The following is an 18,165-nucleotide window of genomic DNA, read 5'->3' as shown; positions in this document are numbered from 1 at the left end:
ACTGGCGTGATGGTAGTATAAGTTTCCTATAGTTAACAGTTTGAGCAGTTTGTAAAAACCAAGTATGCACAGTTCAGACCCATCCCAGTCTCCCTTCTTAATTTTCTTTCTTTTTTTTCTTTCTTTTTCTTTTTCTTTTTTCCTTTTGTCATTCAAAGCATTCCCAAACATTTTAAATAGACTGTCCATGTTTGCAGTGTCAAGGTTGCCACCAGGAAGATGAATCAGTTACATTCAAAATATTAGAAAGGATTTTTTTTTTCTTCTGGATGTTTTTGAGCTGGATGTTATTTTCTGATTCCGCCAGTTAAATAAATTTAATGGGAAGTCTGACGGAGAACAGTTTCTTCCCCTCCCCCCTCCCAACCACCCCCCATTTCCCTACCATTTTTTATTTCTATATTTTTTAATTAAAAAAAAATTTTTTTTACTTCCAAGTTTGGTATTTGTAAAGCATTGAGCAGTACTGATTGACTTTTTGTCAGCAGTCTCGTTTCTGATGTTTTTTTTCTCAATTCATGGCCATCAATCCAACCATCCAAACGCCAAAAAAAGACAGGAACAAAAATTAGAAAAGAGATTTATTTGTTATGATCATCAAATGATCAATACTTCAAATTCAGTGTTGAACTGTGATGTGTTTTTTGTTGTTGTTTTTTTTGGGGGGGGTCCTCTCTCTCTCTCTTTTTTTTTTCTTTTTCTTTTTCTTTTTTTTTTTTCCGTAGAGAGTTAATGAAAAGAAGTGTGTAAAGTTTGCGTTATACTTCATTGTGGCAACCAGTTGCACTTCTCTGATAATAATTTCATCAATGACCGGACAGACACAGGGAAATGGCTGTTGTTTCTTTCTTTTCAAAGTCTTCTCTTCCAAAATAAGATACATGTTTTGGGGTCATATTAAAGCAGTGCAAATGATGGACCATATTGATGACAGTTCATTTTGGGTTGATCCAGACCATGCTTATAGTTATTGAAAATTGTTTTTTAAGTTGACTTTTATCAGAACTTCATGGAAACCTGTATTTCATTTAGAAGAGAAGACATTGATGAAAGGTCTCAAGATGGGTAAAATCTGTCGAGCAGATTGAAATAACTGAGGGCAGCTTGGAGAACAGAGCAGCAACTGTGGATGTCTGTCCAAACCTGACTGAGATACAACTCTGGAAATTCTCGTCACTTTTAGGACCAGCACGTCTCTTGTAGAAATTTTGCCCATTTAACTTTTGGTACAAATATAAAAAAGGATATATGTATTTTATTTTTGAATATTCTTTTCTTCCTTTTTTTTTCCCCCGTGTTAAATAGAAATTTCAGGTTTGGATATGTCTATGAGAATGGCAGTTTGCATTTGATTCATTTTATATATATATATACACTTTTTTTCTATTTTTTAAAGTTTTAAATTTAAAAAAAGAATTGTTTGGGCAAAGAAATGAGAATTATAAGGGGCTTTTTGCAAGGTTGAGGGACTGAGACTGAAAGACAGGAGTGAGGGGGCAGTGTCTCCATGTCATGGGATTGGCATCAGACACAACATTGTGAACAAACGGATTCAGAATTCTGAAAACAATAAACATTGGTCGTTTGCTGATTTGGCCTCAAGGCTGCCTAATTTTTGTTTGTCTGTTTGGGAAATGCTCAGAATGATGTACCAATGGAATAAATTGTTCAGTACTGTATCTCATGTTGAATTAAATGCTTTTATTTTTTAATGTTTCATTGATGACAAGGTACACAAAACGATTAGAAATAATCATTGAAATGTGTTATTTGAATTAGGACTTTTCTCTTTTTTTTGAAATGTGTACAAAACTGTATTACCTGCAGGATCTGACTAACAAGTGTTTTTTATTTACAAGTTTTTAGGCAGAGACACGGTGTGCTAAATAATGGATAGTGGTCTTGTCGCCTGAAATCCAGACGGACCATGGCAGCTGGGCTCTTCCCGGACGCCTGTTCCACGTCGGAGGTATTGTATAACGCACAAGCGTTGCGCATTGCAAAGGCCAAGTGATTGCTGTAGGCTTGCCAGTGCTCCCCCATAGCCCTCTGCAGCGACAAAGAACACATAACGCAGTGACGTTTGTTTCCTTGGTGTCAGCACGATATTCACATGGGTCTTTTTTACCTTTTGAGTTCACAGGAAAACATTATAAATGATATAGGCAACTTGTTTAATGTTCAAAGATATTTTAAAAGAAAATGACAAAAAAAGGTTATGGCTGAAGAAAATAATTTTTTTTTTAATGGATTACATTGTTATTCAAAAGACAAAAAGTTGTGCAATGCCTTGAAGCATCAACATTTTGATACAGAAGACTTGAGATGCTTTTTCAGAACAGAAGATCACTATCTGAGCCAATATACAAACTTCGCTGCATATGTGTATTTTTTCTTTTTCTTTTTGCTGTCCCGACGATAAGGCGATAGATTCAGCGCGCTTCTGCAAACAACTAACACATGTAGCATCAGATGTAAAATAAATTATATTCTATTGGCGCAGAGTATTTTAACTTCAGTTTGCATAGCCTTGAATACAGAAGACGCATTCAGACTTTGGTCTGCGCAAGTCTCTTCAGTCTGCGCTTAGGCCAGTTGTGCGCTAGGCTGCGCGAACTTTGCTCTTTTTTCCCCGGAAGAAATTTCCTCTTGGTTTGAAGACATTTACTGCTAAGACTTGGTTACCAGTCATGGAAAACTGCACTGAACGAACATGATATGTTTTAATGGAAGAATGGGCATGAGCTGGGACGGGGGACTGGCCAGTCACAGGATGGAAGTGGTCATGGAATGCACACGTTTTCTGGTTACACCTTGACTTCCAGGAGCTCACTGTGGCTTGAAAGTGAGGAGGAGATGAAATTAAGGATTTCACGGCCCCAGCTTTTACAGATATTGTTTGGTTTGTGTGTCCGCCCTTCTAACCTGTGACCAGGACCAGTGTCTGCCGACCCAGGTCTCTGCGGGTTGTGCACTGAAGAAAGAGCAAAGTCAAGGCAGACTGACGGATGTTTTTACTGACAAGAAAAATGACCGTCAGTCTTTTCTAGGGAAAGGAAGCGCTTGGCGGTGGATGGCAGAGAAAGTCAGTAGAGCTGTTAGGCGCGCGAGACATGGACGGTGAAATCCTGTCACTAATTCTGGCTTACCCCCTCCCAACCCTCTCCCCCCCCATCCCCACACCTTTCTGCCCTTGTCTTCAACCACAGGCGTGTTACCTGAAGGCCATAGAGACCTGTCCCAACTTTGCTGTGGCCTGGAGCAACCTGGGCTGTGTGTTCAACGCTCAGGGAGAAATTTGGCTGGCCATCCACCACTTTGAAAAAGTGAGTACCAAACTTACTGTAAATACAGAAGTATTCTAAGTTATGGAAAAGTGCCTGTATCGGTATGTGTCACACACGTTGTAAATACAGAAGTATTCTAAGTTATGGGAAAGTATCTATGTGTCAGACTCATTGTAAATACTCAAGTATTCTAAGTTATGGAAAAGTGTCTGTATCTGTATGTGTCAGACTCATTGTAAATACTGAAGTATTCTAAGTTATGGAAAGGTGACTGTATCTGTATGTGCCAAACTCATTGTAAAAAGGAAGTATTCTAAGTCATGGAAAAGTGACTATCTGTATGTGCCAAACTCATTGTAAAATGGAAGTATTCTAAGTTATGGAAAAGTGAGGATTGTGTCTATATGTCCCATACTCATGAAATGGAAATATTCTGAGCTGTGAAAAAGTGATTACTGTATCAGTCAGTATGTGCCAGTCTTATTGTAAATAGGGGAATGTTTACTCTGAGTTATGTAAAAGAGATGCTGTATCAGTCTGATGCTAAACTCATTGTTAATACAGAAGTATTCTGAGCTATGTGTACTATAGTCACCAGCCTTTTCTGATCATTACTCTGTAAGACTCCAGTCTGAAATGTCTTAACCTCTCCCATTATATATTCAGCCAGTATAAACATTGGCTGCCAAAATAAACATCTTACCATTGTAAAGTAACTTTGCTATTTTCAAAATATATCACAAGGAATAGCCATCAAAACCAAAATTATCACTTTTACCATCGTAAAGTAGTATTGCTATTTTAAAAGGAATCACATTGAATAGGCATTGATATCAAAATGAACACTTTCACCATTGTAAAGTAACACTGCATGTTTCAAACTACATCACATAGAAAGGCCATTAATGGCATGTATGAGTTCTTCAAGAACTGGGAAGATAATGATGTTATTATGATTATAGTATTATTGGAAATTAGTTTTTGGTGTTATATACTGTACCATGTCAGACTGATGCAAACTAGGCCTGTCGGTTTGCTCTGCTTGGCCAAATTTCTCATGGCTAACGGTGAAAAGACGACCCGTCTTACCCAATCTGCTCTCAGCCAATCAAATGCCTCTTAAAGCTACAAGCGCTAAATCATTCCTTTGGCCAAGGCTCTCGATGCCATCTTGTCAGGTTTACCCTCTGTCTCGCCTAACGCTTTTTTTTGGCAATTAAGCGTGTTTATTTGGCCTTATTTTGTTGCATGCGGCTTGATTTTATTGTATTCTTACCTTTTGTGTACTCAGTTTGACTCTGCCCCCTCGCATCATACTTTTTCTCTGCCTCTCAGTCGATCTTGTCTTTCCTTTCTCTGTTGGGGATCAGATTGTTCGCTGGGTGCCTAAGCACGGTTACCATGCCTTGTACGTCATCCCACAACTGCAGAAACCTTGGTGCTGGGATCGAGACTTGGCAAGAGACTCTCCCAGGCCCAGAGCTCATGGTTTCTCCTGATAGGGACTGCGGTGATGCGTCTTTGGACGCGGATGGTGGAGGCGATGCTTGTCCCATTGAAACGGTCATGAAGGGGACAGGGGGCAAAGGGGTGCGAGCGTCGCCTCCTGAGGTGTCCCATTGGGAGGCAGGAATAAGGGGGAGTGGCAAGTCCTCTCTTGGTGGTGGGGACTCGGGGCTAGGCATGAACTCGCAAGTGGAGGCCGTGCCTGGCCATTACCCTGGTCCCCACACTGTGACAGGCCCTCAGGGCCTCCATTGCTATTTTCCCTCCTCCCTCCACTGCCGAGCCCCCTCCCCCACCTCCATCTGTGGGGGAGCTGCTCCACCTGCACGCGTGGCTGCTGTGCGGTTGGAACTGTCAGCACAACCATTAAGTCTTCGACCCCTCGGTTGGCCTCTGTGTTGGAGGCGCTTACCGAGGGGATCGCCTCCTCTGACGTCCTCTCCATAGTCTCCATAGCAAGGAGGGTGGGGACTGAGGCTTTGTATGACTTTAGCTTGAAGAAATGGTTGCGGTGGTGTACGGCTCAGGATGTTCCCCCTACTAACCCTGTGAGCATGCAGCTGGCCAGCTTTCTGGCTCACTGCTCCTGGGTTCTCAACCTGTCCACTAGTTCTGTGCAAGGGTTCAGGTCTGCCATCTGTACCACCATCAGACAGCTAGGTGGTCCTTCCTTTGAAGCAGATTTCCTGCTCAGAGCAGCTGGCTAGGGGCGCCTCTCTGAAGGAAGCTAGAAACCCCAGGAGAGTGCCCCTGTGGGACTCGTTCCTGGTGCTTGATTTCATTCGAAAGCAACCCTTCGAGCCTTAGGGTACTATTCCTTTCGACTTACTCACCCTCAAGACCACTTTCCTTCTGTTTCTGGCCACGGGCTGTCATAGAAGCGAGATACATGGTCTTAGTGGAATGCCACAAGATTTGGCCTTCCACAGAGATGGTTCCATCACCCTCCATTTCCTTCCATAGTTCCTGGCTAAGAACCAAGACCCCGAGGTCCCTTCCCCCTCTCTGAGGGTCAGACCGTTGTCTGATATTCTTGCCCAAGATGATGAGGATAGGCATCTCTGCCCTGTTAGGTGCCTCAGATACTATTGGGATAGGTCTTGCCACAGGCGTTCTTCTCAGAGACATCTTCTCATCTCCCTCAATGAGAATTACAAGAAAGACATTACTGCAGGCACCATTTCCCACTGGGTTTCCCAAGTCATTCTTAGAGGCTACTCTCATGTTCACAGAGATATCAGCTGTCTTAAGGTGCCACTTCATCAACTTCTACCTCAAGGATTTCCATATGACCAGGGTTGACGGTTCCAAGGGGATTTTCTTTGTTGCGGCTAACACAGCCGTCTCGGTTACAAAGGCTCCCCATGTGAACCAGTAGGTGTTGTCCTCCTCCATTTGCTTTAAAATCTGCATCATTTTGACATGGTACAGTATATGACACCAAAAGGAGGAGTTTGTATTATACTTCATGTTTGGTGTTACATATACTTACCATGTCAAACTCAGATGCCCGCCCATCCATCCCCGCATCTCTGCCGTGGTTCTCATGGGGCATTTCCTCAATGGCCACGGAATGATTCAGCGTTTGATTGGCTAAGAGTGGACCGGTCAAGACGGGTCGTCTTTTCACTGTTAGCCACGCAAAATTTGGCCAAGCAGAGCAAACTGATAGGCCTAGTTTGAATCAGTTTGACATGGTAAGTATATATATCACTAAACATGGAGTATAATACAAACTCCTCCTATCAGTTTCATTTTTGCTTCTTTCCATGTTACAACATGCTGCTCTGGTCATTTTTCAGGCAGTTGCACTGGACCCAAACTTCCTGGATGCATATATCAACTTAGGGAATGTGTTAAAAGAAGCAAGGATATTCGACAGGTAAGGGTTGTTCAGGAAGTAGCAACAAGCACTCAGCAGTAAACAACCTCTTCAGTTTAGATTTGCTGGTTTGCGTTTCCATTACTATAGATATTTGTGAATAAAAAAGAATATTAGATGAGTAAAAAAAAAATTAAAAAAAAAGAATTAAAAAAAGACCATACAAAATATAAGATTCACTCAGACTGAATTCAGTGGTCAAGCCTTCAACTTTTGTCATGTGCACAGTGTGGGGAAAAGTGAGAAGAATATGTAAGGGCTGTCTGTAACAAATTCGCTTTCAACCACACCAAGCACAGACAACATTACACGCAAGTGCAGCACACGCAGTTGTTATTATTCTCATGTGCGCAGTAATCACTTCACTTACTAAACCCATCCAAGTATTCAAACAAACAAAAAAAAAAAATGCTGGTTCGATTCCCACGTCAGGGAACAGAGCAAGCTCACCAATCTTACCCTGAGTGATAGCTTGTGGCTTCTAAGGGCCTGCTCACACCACTGTCTTGTGGCTTTTTAAGGCCTACTCACACCACTCAGTCTTTGAGCCACACACCCACAAAGACGGCCACAATGCACACCCCATGTGCGTTATACACAACTTCAATCTCCAGTACTGTCAACACCAGTTACAATAATTTCCAGCCTCTCAAAACTTCGTAATAAAGGCTCAGCTCAGAGGGACTTCTGACACAAGAATCCCACAAAGAGGTTTTATAAATTCCCAGCACACCCGCCATCTATGCACTTCAAAAGATCAAAAATGATAATCAAATCAGAAATACAAACAGATATCCTGGTAGCACGTCCAAACTCCATACGAGTGCTGACAAATATTTCAGTGTTCCTTTCTTTCAAGCCTCACACGGCCCAATAATTTCAGACTCAGTACATAGAGTCCGGTTCCTTGTTCTTTCCAAAACTAAGGGAAGTGTCTCCACATAAAAAATATTGGGCTAAATAATGCCTCACATTAAATTGACATCTTGACGTCTGCCTAGTGAACACCACCGTCCACCTTGAATCGTAGTCCTTGCGTCTTCTCTAGACGCTCAGAGTCTACCAGCTGGAGTGAAGGTTGTCCTCTGTAACATGGCCAGCTGGAGTGCAGGTTGTCCTCTGTAACATGGCCAGCTGGAGTGAAGGTTGTCCTCTGTAACATGGCCAGCTGGAGTGAAGGTTGTCCTCTGTAACATGGCCAGCTGGAGTGAAGGTTGTCCTCTGTAACATGGCCAGCTGGAGTGAAGGTTGTCCTCTGTAACATGGCCAGCTGGAGTGAAGGTTGTCCTCTGTAACGTGGCCAACTGGAGTGAAGGTTGTCCTCTGTAACATGGCCAGCTGGAGTGAAGGTTGTCCTCTGTAACATGGCCAGCTGGAGTGAAGGTTGTCCTCTGTAACGTGGCCAGCTGGAGTGAAGGTTGTCCTCTGTAACATGGCCAGCTGGAGTGAAGGTTGTCCTCTGTAACATGGCCAGCTGGAGTGAAGGTTGTCCTCTGTAACATGGCCAGCTGGAGTGAAGGTTGTCCTCTGTAACGTGGCCAGCTGGAGTGAAGGTTGTCCTCTGTAACATGGCCAGCTGGAGTGAAGGTTGTCCTCTGTAACATGGCCAGCTGGAGTGAAGGTTGTCCTCTGTAACATGGCCAGCTGGAGTGAAGGTTGTCCTCTGTAACATGGCCAGCTGGAGTGAAGGTTGTCCTCTGTAACATGGCCAACTGGAGTGGAGGTTGTCCTCTGTAATGTGGCCAGCTGGCGGACCACAGCCAGTGGGACTGGAGTCATGCTCAGAGGAAACAGGACAGGAGAGGGAGAAGGGGAAGAAGCTGACCTGAGATGGAGAGAAACAGCATAGGTTGTCTGTGCCTTAATCAAACTGACCTGAGATGGAGAGAAACAGCATAGGTTGTTTCTGCCTTAATCAAACGGACCTGAGATGGAGAGAAACAGCATAGGTTGTCTCTGCCTTAATCAAACTGACCTGAGATGGAGAGAAACAGCATAGGTTGTCTCTGCCTTAATCAAACTTAACACTGCCAGGGTTCAAAACCCAAATCCCAATCAAAAATATCACACATTTTCCGAGTCTGACTTGGTGAATTTTGAAATAAAAACAACCGAAAGTAGAAATGATAAACTTTGAATACAGTCATTGAACTCATTTAGAAAACAAAAGTTTTCTTATGCAATCCATGGCACCAAAAATATTCTAAATTCACTTAGCGAATCAGCTGGCAATTCACGACCTTTACAGGTGGAGACAACGACTTTCATCAACAGACGATCTCGACACTGTGCTCTAGCATTAAAAAAATTAAAGACCTCAACTTACTGAACCGAACTCTGCAAATTCTTGTGCAGCTCACAGCTTTGTTGCTGCGTTGACATAGGCAAGAAGCAAAAGCCACTCATCAAAATCAAAACTTTCTAAAACATCGCTTCTTGACAACTTTGTTGAATCTGTTAATGCTGCACTGCATAATCCTTGTAGATCTACATTGTCTCCCAAAAGAAGTTTCTGTTTCATGCCGTGTATTAGAAATACCGTACAGCTCCTTGTACATGTATAGTCTTTTCTCCCAGAAGATTAAAAGAGCAGTTTCTGTTTCCTTCTGTGTGTTAACAGTTATGAAGGATAGAGTGTGGTTACTGATGAAAGGGGAATGTTAGGCACTTGTCTGTTCCTGTTTGTTTTTTTGTTGTTGTTTTTTTTGTGTTTTTTTTGCTGCCCCATCATCTGCGCCGTTTCAGTGGCATTACTCCCACGCCGCTAATTTAGATTCCCCCATACACGGCCACACCTGGGTTCGTCCGTTGCAGTTCCAGCGTCGGCAGTCCACAGGGAACGATCGATGTTAGGTCGCCTGGAGGCCACACACCAGAGGAGACCCTGCACTGCTGCTGAGTCACTTCGGTGGTGTTCAGTGGTGCCTGTTCTGTTTTAACGTACTTAGGACACCACCTACTAAGCCCCCTACTAACGACAATAATGGCTTAGTCGCGGAGCCAGACTGAGTGAGCGTCTCTCCCAGAGTGGAGACCGCCACCACGTCCCTCAAACAACAGCCCCCCATGAATCTGCCGACACCGACAACATTGACAGGGCTCACCCCAAGCACGGAAGTGGAGGGGTATCGAAACTGAGGTCACCATGAGAGCAGGGCATGAAAGGCCAGAGACTTTGAGACTATTTTGTTTTATATTGATGACGATGAAGGAGGAAGAGGATGACGATGATGATGACGATGTTGCTATGGAGGTCCATTTTGGTTTGGGACTGCGTGACAAGGCTGTACTCTACGCTTCCTGTCATAATGATATCCCGGCGTTAACCAGGCCCGAGAGATACAGACACTTGCAGTGTTGGTCAGGTAATTAGAGCAACACACCCAAAGACGCATCCTTGAAGTGGATGACACTCGACTGTGTGGTCCCAGTCTCCCCATTTAAGCCCACAGCACACTCAACTCTGGGTAGGAGCCGGCCACAGGCCGAAAAACCCACCTCCGCTGGGATTCGAACCCGCGTCCTCCCAGCCGTCAGTCCGCGACGCTAACCACTTCGCCACGGCGGCTGGTTCTGTTCCTGTTTTTTTGTAGGTGACCTGGAAAGGCTGTTTCTTCTGCAGTTATACTTCTTTTTTTTTTAATACACGTCATCTGTATCAATGATATGCAAATGCCTGGTCTTTTGCAGTTTTTTTTTTTAATGAAAGAGAACTGAGAAGAGATATGAATAAAAAGAGCAGCAGAAAACATGGCTGGATAAACTACAAAGATACAGCTCCATGGAACTTCCTTTATTCACGTCCAAGGGCAGGGATACTTTCAGCTTTTTTGCCAATTATTTCCTGGGCAAATTTGGATCCTAACTTTGTATGCTGATCTTTGTTTTTAATGTGTTGAGGAAGACTTGATGTGTGTGACGTCATCATCTTTGTTGTGGTTTTTGACTTGTTGAGGAAGACTTGATGTGTGTGATATCATTGTTGTGGTTTTTGATGTGTTGAGGAAGACTTGATGTGTGTGATATCATCATCTTTGTTGTGGTTTCTGATGTGTTGAGGAAGACTTGATGTGTGTGATATCATCTTTGTTGTGGTTTTTAATGTGTTCAGGAAGACTTGATGTGTGTGTAATCATCATCTTTGTTGTGGTTTTTAATGTGTTGAGGAAGACTTGATGTGTGTGATATCATCATCTTTGTTGTGGTTTTTAATGTGTTGAGGAAGACTTGATGTGTGATATCATTGTTGTGGTTTTTAATGTGTTGAGGAAGACTTGATGTGTGTGATATCATTGTTGTGGTTTTTGATGTGTTGAGGAAGACTTGATGTGTGTGATATCATTGTTGTGGTTTTTGATGTGTTCAGGAAGACTTGATGTGTGTGATATCATTGTTGTGGTTTTTGATGTGTTCAGGAAGACTTGATGTGTGTGATATCATTGTCTTTATTGTGGCCTTTTCAGATCTGTAGCAGCGTACCTGCGAGCGTTGAATCTCAGTCCTAATCATGCAGTTGTCCATGGCAACCTGGCCTGTGTCTACTATGAGCAAGGGTAATTGTTTCATTTTACACATTTTGCCCTCTTTTTTTTTCTTTTTCTTTTTGTCATTGGCCTTGGTATCTGTCAGTGAATGTAATGACCCCACTTCATACCTTTAATAATATTTACGCAGATTGTTTTTTTTACTGGAATAACAACAATACTAAAAGAGAATGAAGAGCAGATAGATAGCAACAGAAATATAGAGGGAATGATAGTCCTGTATGTCATAAGTGTGTAGCACCAATGATGTAGGAATCAGTGTTTTGGTGTTGATGTTGTTGTAAAAACCAGAACTCCAGTGTGTGTGTGCTTTATTGCCCAGTGTTAATCAATGGAACATACGGTGTGTTTGTGAACACAGGTTGATAGATTTAGCCATCGACACCTACAGACGTGCCATTGAACTACAGCCCAACTTCCCTGATGCCTACTGTAATCTGGCCAATGCCCTTAAAGAGAAGGGACAGGTCAGTGCATTTCTTTACCATCTGAGACTTTGTGTGTGTGTGTGTGTTTTGTGCCCCATGATTTTGCTTTCTATATTTTAAAAAATGGTGATGAAGATGATGGCGATGCTGCTGTTGGGGTTCATTTAGGTTGTGGACTGTTTGACAAAGTTGTGCTTATAATATGTCCTGCTGTCAACCTGTCTCAAGAGATACAGACACCTCCAACTCTGAGCAGTTTGAGCACACACCCAAAAGTACACCTGTGAAGTAATATTTTAGCTTTTTGTAACAGGACTTGGCAGTTCAATTGTTGACTCGTTCCAGCTATTATGAACATTTTAGGTGTTATACAGTTTTAACCCTTTCACTGCCAGGGAAATACGGTTTAAGTGAAACCAATTTGCCAGGGTTTTTTCACAAAATAATGGGCGTAAACCTGACAAGATGGCGTGGAGAGCCCTGGCCAAAGGAACGATTCAGCGCTTATAGCTTTTAGAGATGTTTGATTGGCTAAGAGCGGACCGGGCAAGACGGGTCGTCTTTTCACTGTTAGCCGCGTGAAATTTGGCCAAGCAGAGCAAACCGATAGGCCTAGTTTGCATCAGTTTGACATGGTAAGTATATGTATGACCAAACATGGAGTATGATACAAACTCCTCCTTTTGGTCGCATTACTGTCTGCTCTGCACAGCCGATGTCCTCACTGTTCATCAGATCTTGGCCAGTCTCTTCAGTGCTCCATTTATTTTCTATCGAATCGTCTGATAGATTTCTTCACTGCCTTCTTCTTTGAGGTGATGCTTCAATTCTTTCTGATCATCAGCGAAAGAAAGCAATTTTTTTTTGGTTTTTCAGTACATCTCGATTGCTTGAGCACGGTGTCAGACATTTTGCTGAGTGAGCAACAAGCCAGGCAAAACACTGCTGCAGTTAGCCAGCCAAATTGTTAAATAAAGGACTGCCTCATGATGTAGATCGGGTTTCTATCTATCAATAGATTCCCCAAGCTTTAGCTACCAGTGTTTTTGTCAACAAACTCAATACAAACCAGGGAAAAGTCAGAATATATGGCTGACAAGTTATCTTCTCATTGTGGCAGCAAAGCATACACAGTTGCGCTGATGAGTTATCTTGTCATATAGGCAGCCTAGGTGTTAATCTGTCACACTGTGTTGTGGCATTTATGGTTGATCATGCTAGAACCAGTCACACTGACTTCAATATTGATCATGTGCATTTGAGGTCCATTGGTTTTTTGTTTTTTTCTGATCGACCAGAGCCTCTCTTCTCTCTGCCCAATGAAGTACCCATGTAGTGTGCATGTGTGTGAGCGAGCTTGTATGTGTTTACTGTGTGTGTGCATGTGTGTGTAAGGCTTTTTTTTCTGTTGAGATGTGAAGATTTGTAATCAGTATAATTGTCTTGATGTGTGTTCGATTTTATTCTTGTTAGTCTCTACATACTGATGCATGTGTGTTGTTTCATGGGAGGTGTAATAAGTCCAGTATGTGTGGAGTTTGTGTTATATTTATAGTATTATCATTATTGCGAGTTTGTGACGTAATTTTAAAAAAATAAAAAAATATTATTGTTGATGTTGTTATTTGTTGTAGTTGCTGCTGTCAGGTGAAGTTTCAGTTTCTCAAGGAGCATTCGGACAAATCCATATATGCTACACCACATCTGCTTTGCAGATGCCTGACCAGCAGCATAGCCCAACACGCTAAGTCAGGCCTTGAGTGCATGCATATATTTTTTTTACCTATCGGAATGGATTTCATCACCAGAATTTTGCCAGAGGACAACCCTTCTGTTGCCTCAGGGGTTTTCTCTCATTGCGTCAAGTGTTTGCTTCACAGAGGACCTCTGTCTGTCGTCTCATCCCCATGACTAGATGCTCAGTTTGATTTTCTAGTCAAACCTGGGAGAAAGGGCAAAAGCAGGATTCAAACCCAGACACTCACAGAAACAGTATTGGCAGATAAGCCACTTGTAGATTCTGCCACGTTGCTCCTCAGGTGAAGGAGGCAGAAGACTGTTACAACACAGCACTGCGACTCAGCCCCACTCATGCCGACTCCCTCAACAACCTGGCCAACATCAAACGGGAACAGGGCAACACAGAGGAGGCCGTCAGACTGTACCTCAAAGCCCTGGAGGTGAGTCAGTAATGTTGTTCAGAGAGGTTGTACCACAAGGCACTGGAGGTGGGTCAGTAATGTTGTTCAGAGGTTGTACCTCAAAGCCCTGGAGGTGGGTCAGTAATGTTCAGAGAGGTTGTACCTCAAGGCACTGGAGGTGGGTCAGTAATGTTGTTCAGAGAGGTTGTACCTCAAAGCCCTGGAGTTGGGTCAGTAATGTTCAGTGTTCAGAGAGGTTGTACCTCAAAGCACTGGAGGTGGGTCAGTAATGTTGTTCAGAGAGGTTGTACCTCAAAGCACTGGAGGTGGGTCAGTAATGTTGTTCAGAGAGGTTGTACCTCAAGGCACTGGAGGTGGGTCAGTAATGTTGTTCAGAGAGGTTGTACCACAAGGCACTGGAGGTGGGTCAGTAATGTTCAGAGAGGTTGGACCTCAAAGCATTGGAGGTGGGTCAGTAATGTTGTTCAGAGAGGTTGTACCTCAAGGCACTGGAGGTGGGTCAGTAATGTTGTTCAGAGAGGTTGTACCACAAGGCACTGGAGGTGGGTCAGTAATGTTCAGAGAGGTTGTACCTCAAGGCACTGGAGGTGGGTCAGTAATGTTGTTCAGAGAGGTTGTACCACAAGGCACTGGAGGTGGGTCAGTAATGTTGTTCAGAGAGGTTGTACCCCAAAGCATTGGAGGTGGGTCAGTAATGTTCAGAGAGGTTGTACCTCAAGGCACTGGAGGTGGGTCAGTAATGTTGTTCAGAGAGGTTGGACCTCAAAGCAGTGGAGGTGGGTCAGTAATGTTGTTCAGAGAGGTTGTACCACAAGGCACTGGAGGTGGGTCAGTAATGTTGTTCAGAGAGGTTGTACCTCAAAGCATTGGAGGTGGGTCAGTAATGTTCAGAGAGGTTGTACCTCAAGGCACTGGAGGTGGGTCAGTAATGTTCAGAGAGGTTGTACCTCAAGGCACTGGAGGTGGGTCAGTAATATTCAGAGAGGTTGTACCTCAAGGCACTGGAGGTGGGTCAGTAATGTTGTTCAGAGAGGTTGTACCACAAGGCACTGGAGGTGGGTCAGTAATGTTGTTCAGAGAGGTTGTACCTCAAAGCCCTGGAGGTGGGTCAGTAATGTTGTTCAGAGAGGTTGTACCTCAAAGCCCTGTAGGTGGGTCAGTAATGTTGTTCAGAGAGGTTGTACCTCAAAGCCCTGTAAGTGGGTTAGTAATGTTGTTCAGAGGTTGTACCTCAAAGCCCTGTAGGTGGGTCTGTAATGTTTGACAAGGTGTGTTGGGGGAAGGTGGGTTTTTTCATTTCAGTTTTTTTTTTAAATATATTTAACAGAAATAAGATTTACAGAGTGTACATTATTGCTTGCCTTTTGTGTATTAGGTTGTTGCCTGAAATATTATTGTGATATTCATATTATCGTTGCTTAATCGTTGCTGAAACTGGTGAAAGGAAACAGAAAGGGAGGATGTGGTGCAGGTGTACCCAGAGTTCAGTAAAGGGGTGATTGGTGCAGATGCACCCAGAGTTTGAAAAAGGAAGATTGTGGTTGGTGCAGGTGCACCCAGTTTCATTGTGGTTGGTGCATGTGTACCCACTGTTAGGTAAACAGATGAATGTTGTGGTTGGTTCAAGTGTACCCAAGGTTTGATAAAAGGAGAATATTGTGGTTGGTGCAGGTTTACCTAAAGTTTTAAAAAAAGGGAGGATGTTGTGGTAGATGCAGGTTTGAGTTTGATTGGTAAAAGGGAACTGGTTGTGGTTGGTGTAGGTGTACTCAGGGTTTTATTGGTAGAAAAGGAGTGGTTGTGGTTGGTGCAGGTGTACCCAGAGATTGATTGGTAAAAGGGAGATGGTTGTGGTTGATGCAGGTGTACCCGGAGTTTGATTGGTAAAAGTGAGGTGGTTTTGGTTGGTGCAGGTGTACCCAGAGTTTGCTGTGGCGCACTCAAACCTGGCAAGTGTTTTACAGCAGCAAGGCAAACTGCACGAAGCCCTTATGCACTACAAGGAGGCCATCAGGTGAGGTCACCACATGACACTGTTTCAGTCTCAGAATCTCAAGGAGGCATCACTGCATTCTGATAAATCCATATACACCACACCGCATCTGCCAAGCAGATGCCTGACCAGCAGCACAACCCAGCGCGCTATCAGGCCTTGAGTGTGTGCATATATTTATGTATGTGTACCGATTAAGAGTGGATTTCTTCAAGAGAATTTTGCCAGAGGACAACACTTATGTTGCCATCGGTTCTTTTTCAGTGTGTAATGTGCTTGCTGCTTGGTTTATCGTCTCAAATGTATCGCTGAACGCTCAGTTTTTATTTTCCACTCAAACTTTGGAGAAAGGGTGAAACCAGGAATGGAAGCCAGACCCTCATGGACACTGTATTGGCAGATCAGTGTCCTAACCATTCTGCCACCTTCCTCCCTAAATGACACTATGCCTCTCACAACTAACCCTCATGCTTTACAGGGACATCAGGTATCAGGTGAGGCCACCATTCCACATTGCTTCTTATAACTAACCACCAGTTTAAGTGTACTATGCCTAAGTTTTCTGTCAATGATTGTATTTTCAATATTAAGCCTAGGACTGTTGAACTTTGGTGATTGTACTTCCATTGATAACCGTAGGAGTGCTGAACGTTGGTGAAATAAGGTCAGTGTGACATGGATTACAAAGTGCAGTCAAAACTTTTAATTTACTTTTAACATAAGTAATGTGGAAAAAGCTTTCAGTTGCTCTGTAAATATTCCATCATGCTTACTTTACTCTCTTATGGTCTGTGTTCAATTAGAGTTTGGGATGGATGATACAACTAAGTAAATCTACTCACCTGATCAATATTGATAGCCCTGTAGCACACCTGAACCTACAGACTGGTACTCTGCATGCTGAGATCTGTCTTCCTTGTACTTCTTCATGCAAGTGTCATGAACTCACCGTCACATTATGATTCTGCTTTTTTACCCCCTGCAGACAAACAGCTGAAGAAAAAAGTGAAATGCTTCACTCAGGGTTTGGTGCGTTTCAATTAAAAATTATGGTGTTGCGTGTTGGCCTGTGGTGCAGAATATCCCCGGCGTTTGCGGATGCGTACTCCAACATGGGCAACACGCTGAAGGAGATGCAGGACATCCAGGGGGCTCTGCAGTGCTACACCCGTGCTATCCAGATCAACCCTGCCTTCGCTGATGCCCACAGCAACCTGGCTTCCATACACAAGGTACACTACCAGGCACGGCTGGCCATGACACAGTGAGGGGTTCCCTGGTTTAACAGCTGGCCATGACAGTGAGGGTTCCTTATCTTGACAGCTGGTCATGACACAGTGAAGGGTTCCTTGTCTTGGCAGCTGGCCATGACACAGTGAAGGGTTCCTTATCTTGACAGCTGGCCATGACACAGTGAAGGGTTCCTTATCTTGACAGCTGGCCATGACACAGTGAGGGGTTCCTTATCTTGGCAGCTGGCCATGACACAGTGAAGGGTTCCTTATCTTGACAGCTGGCCATGACACAGTGAGGGGTTCCTTATCTTGGCAGCTGGTCATGACACAGTGAAGGGTTCCTTGTCTTGGCAGCTGGCCATGACACAGTGAGGGGTTCCTTATCTTGGCAGCTGGCCATGACACAGTGAAGGGTTCCCTGGTTTAACAACTGGCCATGACACAGTGAGGGGTTCCTTATCTTGACAGCTGGCCATGACACAGTGAAGGGTTCCTTATCTTGACAGCTGGCCATGACACAGTGAGGGGTTCCTTATCTTGGCAGCTGGCCATTACACAGTGAGGGGTTCCCTGGTTTAACAGCTGGCCATGACACAGTGAGGGGTTCCTTATCTTGACAGCTGGCCATTACACAGTGAGGGGTTCCTTATCTTGACAGCTGGCCATGACACAGTGAGGGGTTCCCTGGTTTAACAACTGGCCATGACACAGTGAGGGGTTCATTATCTTGACAGCTGGCCATGACACAGTGAGGGGTTCATTATCTTGACAGCTGGCCTTGACACAGTGAGGGGTTCCCTAGTTTAACAGCTGGCCATGACACAGTGAGGGGTTCCCTGCTTTAACAGCTGGCCATGACACAGTGAGGGGTTCCCTAACAGCTGGCCTTGACACAGTGAGGGTTCCTTATCTTGGCAGCTGGCCTTGACACAGTGAGGGGTTCCCTGCTTTAACAGCTGGCCATGACACAGTGAGGGGTTCCCTGGTTTAACAGCTGGCCATGACACAGTGAGGGGTTCCTTGTCTTGACAGCTGGCCTTGACACAGTGAGGGGTTCCCTGCTTTAACAGCTGGCCATGACACAATGAGGGGTTCCTTATCTTTACAGCTGGCCATGACACAGTGAGG

General features: G+C 43.9%; 1 protein-coding gene across 5 annotated transcripts in view; it reads left to right on the top strand.

The window, feature by feature from the left end:
• The window catches only part of LOC143298505 (UDP-N-acetylglucosamine--peptide N-acetylglucosaminyltransferase 110 kDa subunit-like), a 53,239-nt gene that overhangs the window by 8,366 nt on the left and 26,708 nt on the right, over positions 1-18,165 (top strand). For 3 of the 5 annotated variants that reach the window (XM_076611336.1, XM_076611337.1, XM_076611335.1), the window contains exons 5-11: positions 3,210-3,326; positions 6,596-6,675; positions 11,139-11,228; positions 11,581-11,686; positions 13,687-13,827; positions 15,723-15,823; positions 16,881-17,034. In XM_076611336.1, the coding sequence (XP_076467451.1) occupies positions 3,210-3,326; positions 6,596-6,675; positions 11,139-11,228; positions 11,581-11,686; positions 13,687-13,827; positions 15,723-15,823; positions 16,881-17,034 (789 nt within the window). Of the gene's footprint in view, positions 1-25; positions 1,970-3,209; positions 3,327-6,595; positions 6,676-11,138; positions 11,229-11,580; positions 11,687-13,686; positions 13,828-15,722; positions 15,824-16,880; positions 17,035-18,165 lie in introns of those variants that run through there. The other 2 variants (XM_076611339.1, XM_076611338.1) reach the window with 2 other exon arrangements.

This window comes from Babylonia areolata, chromosome 24, assembly GCF_041734735.1.
Source record: "Babylonia areolata isolate BAREFJ2019XMU chromosome 24, ASM4173473v1, whole genome shotgun sequence".
NCBI lineage: Eukaryota > Metazoa > Mollusca > Gastropoda > Neogastropoda > Buccinidae > Babylonia > Babylonia areolata.
Note: the sequence above shows the minus strand (reverse complement) of the source record. Positions and strands in the feature narration are given on the sequence as shown.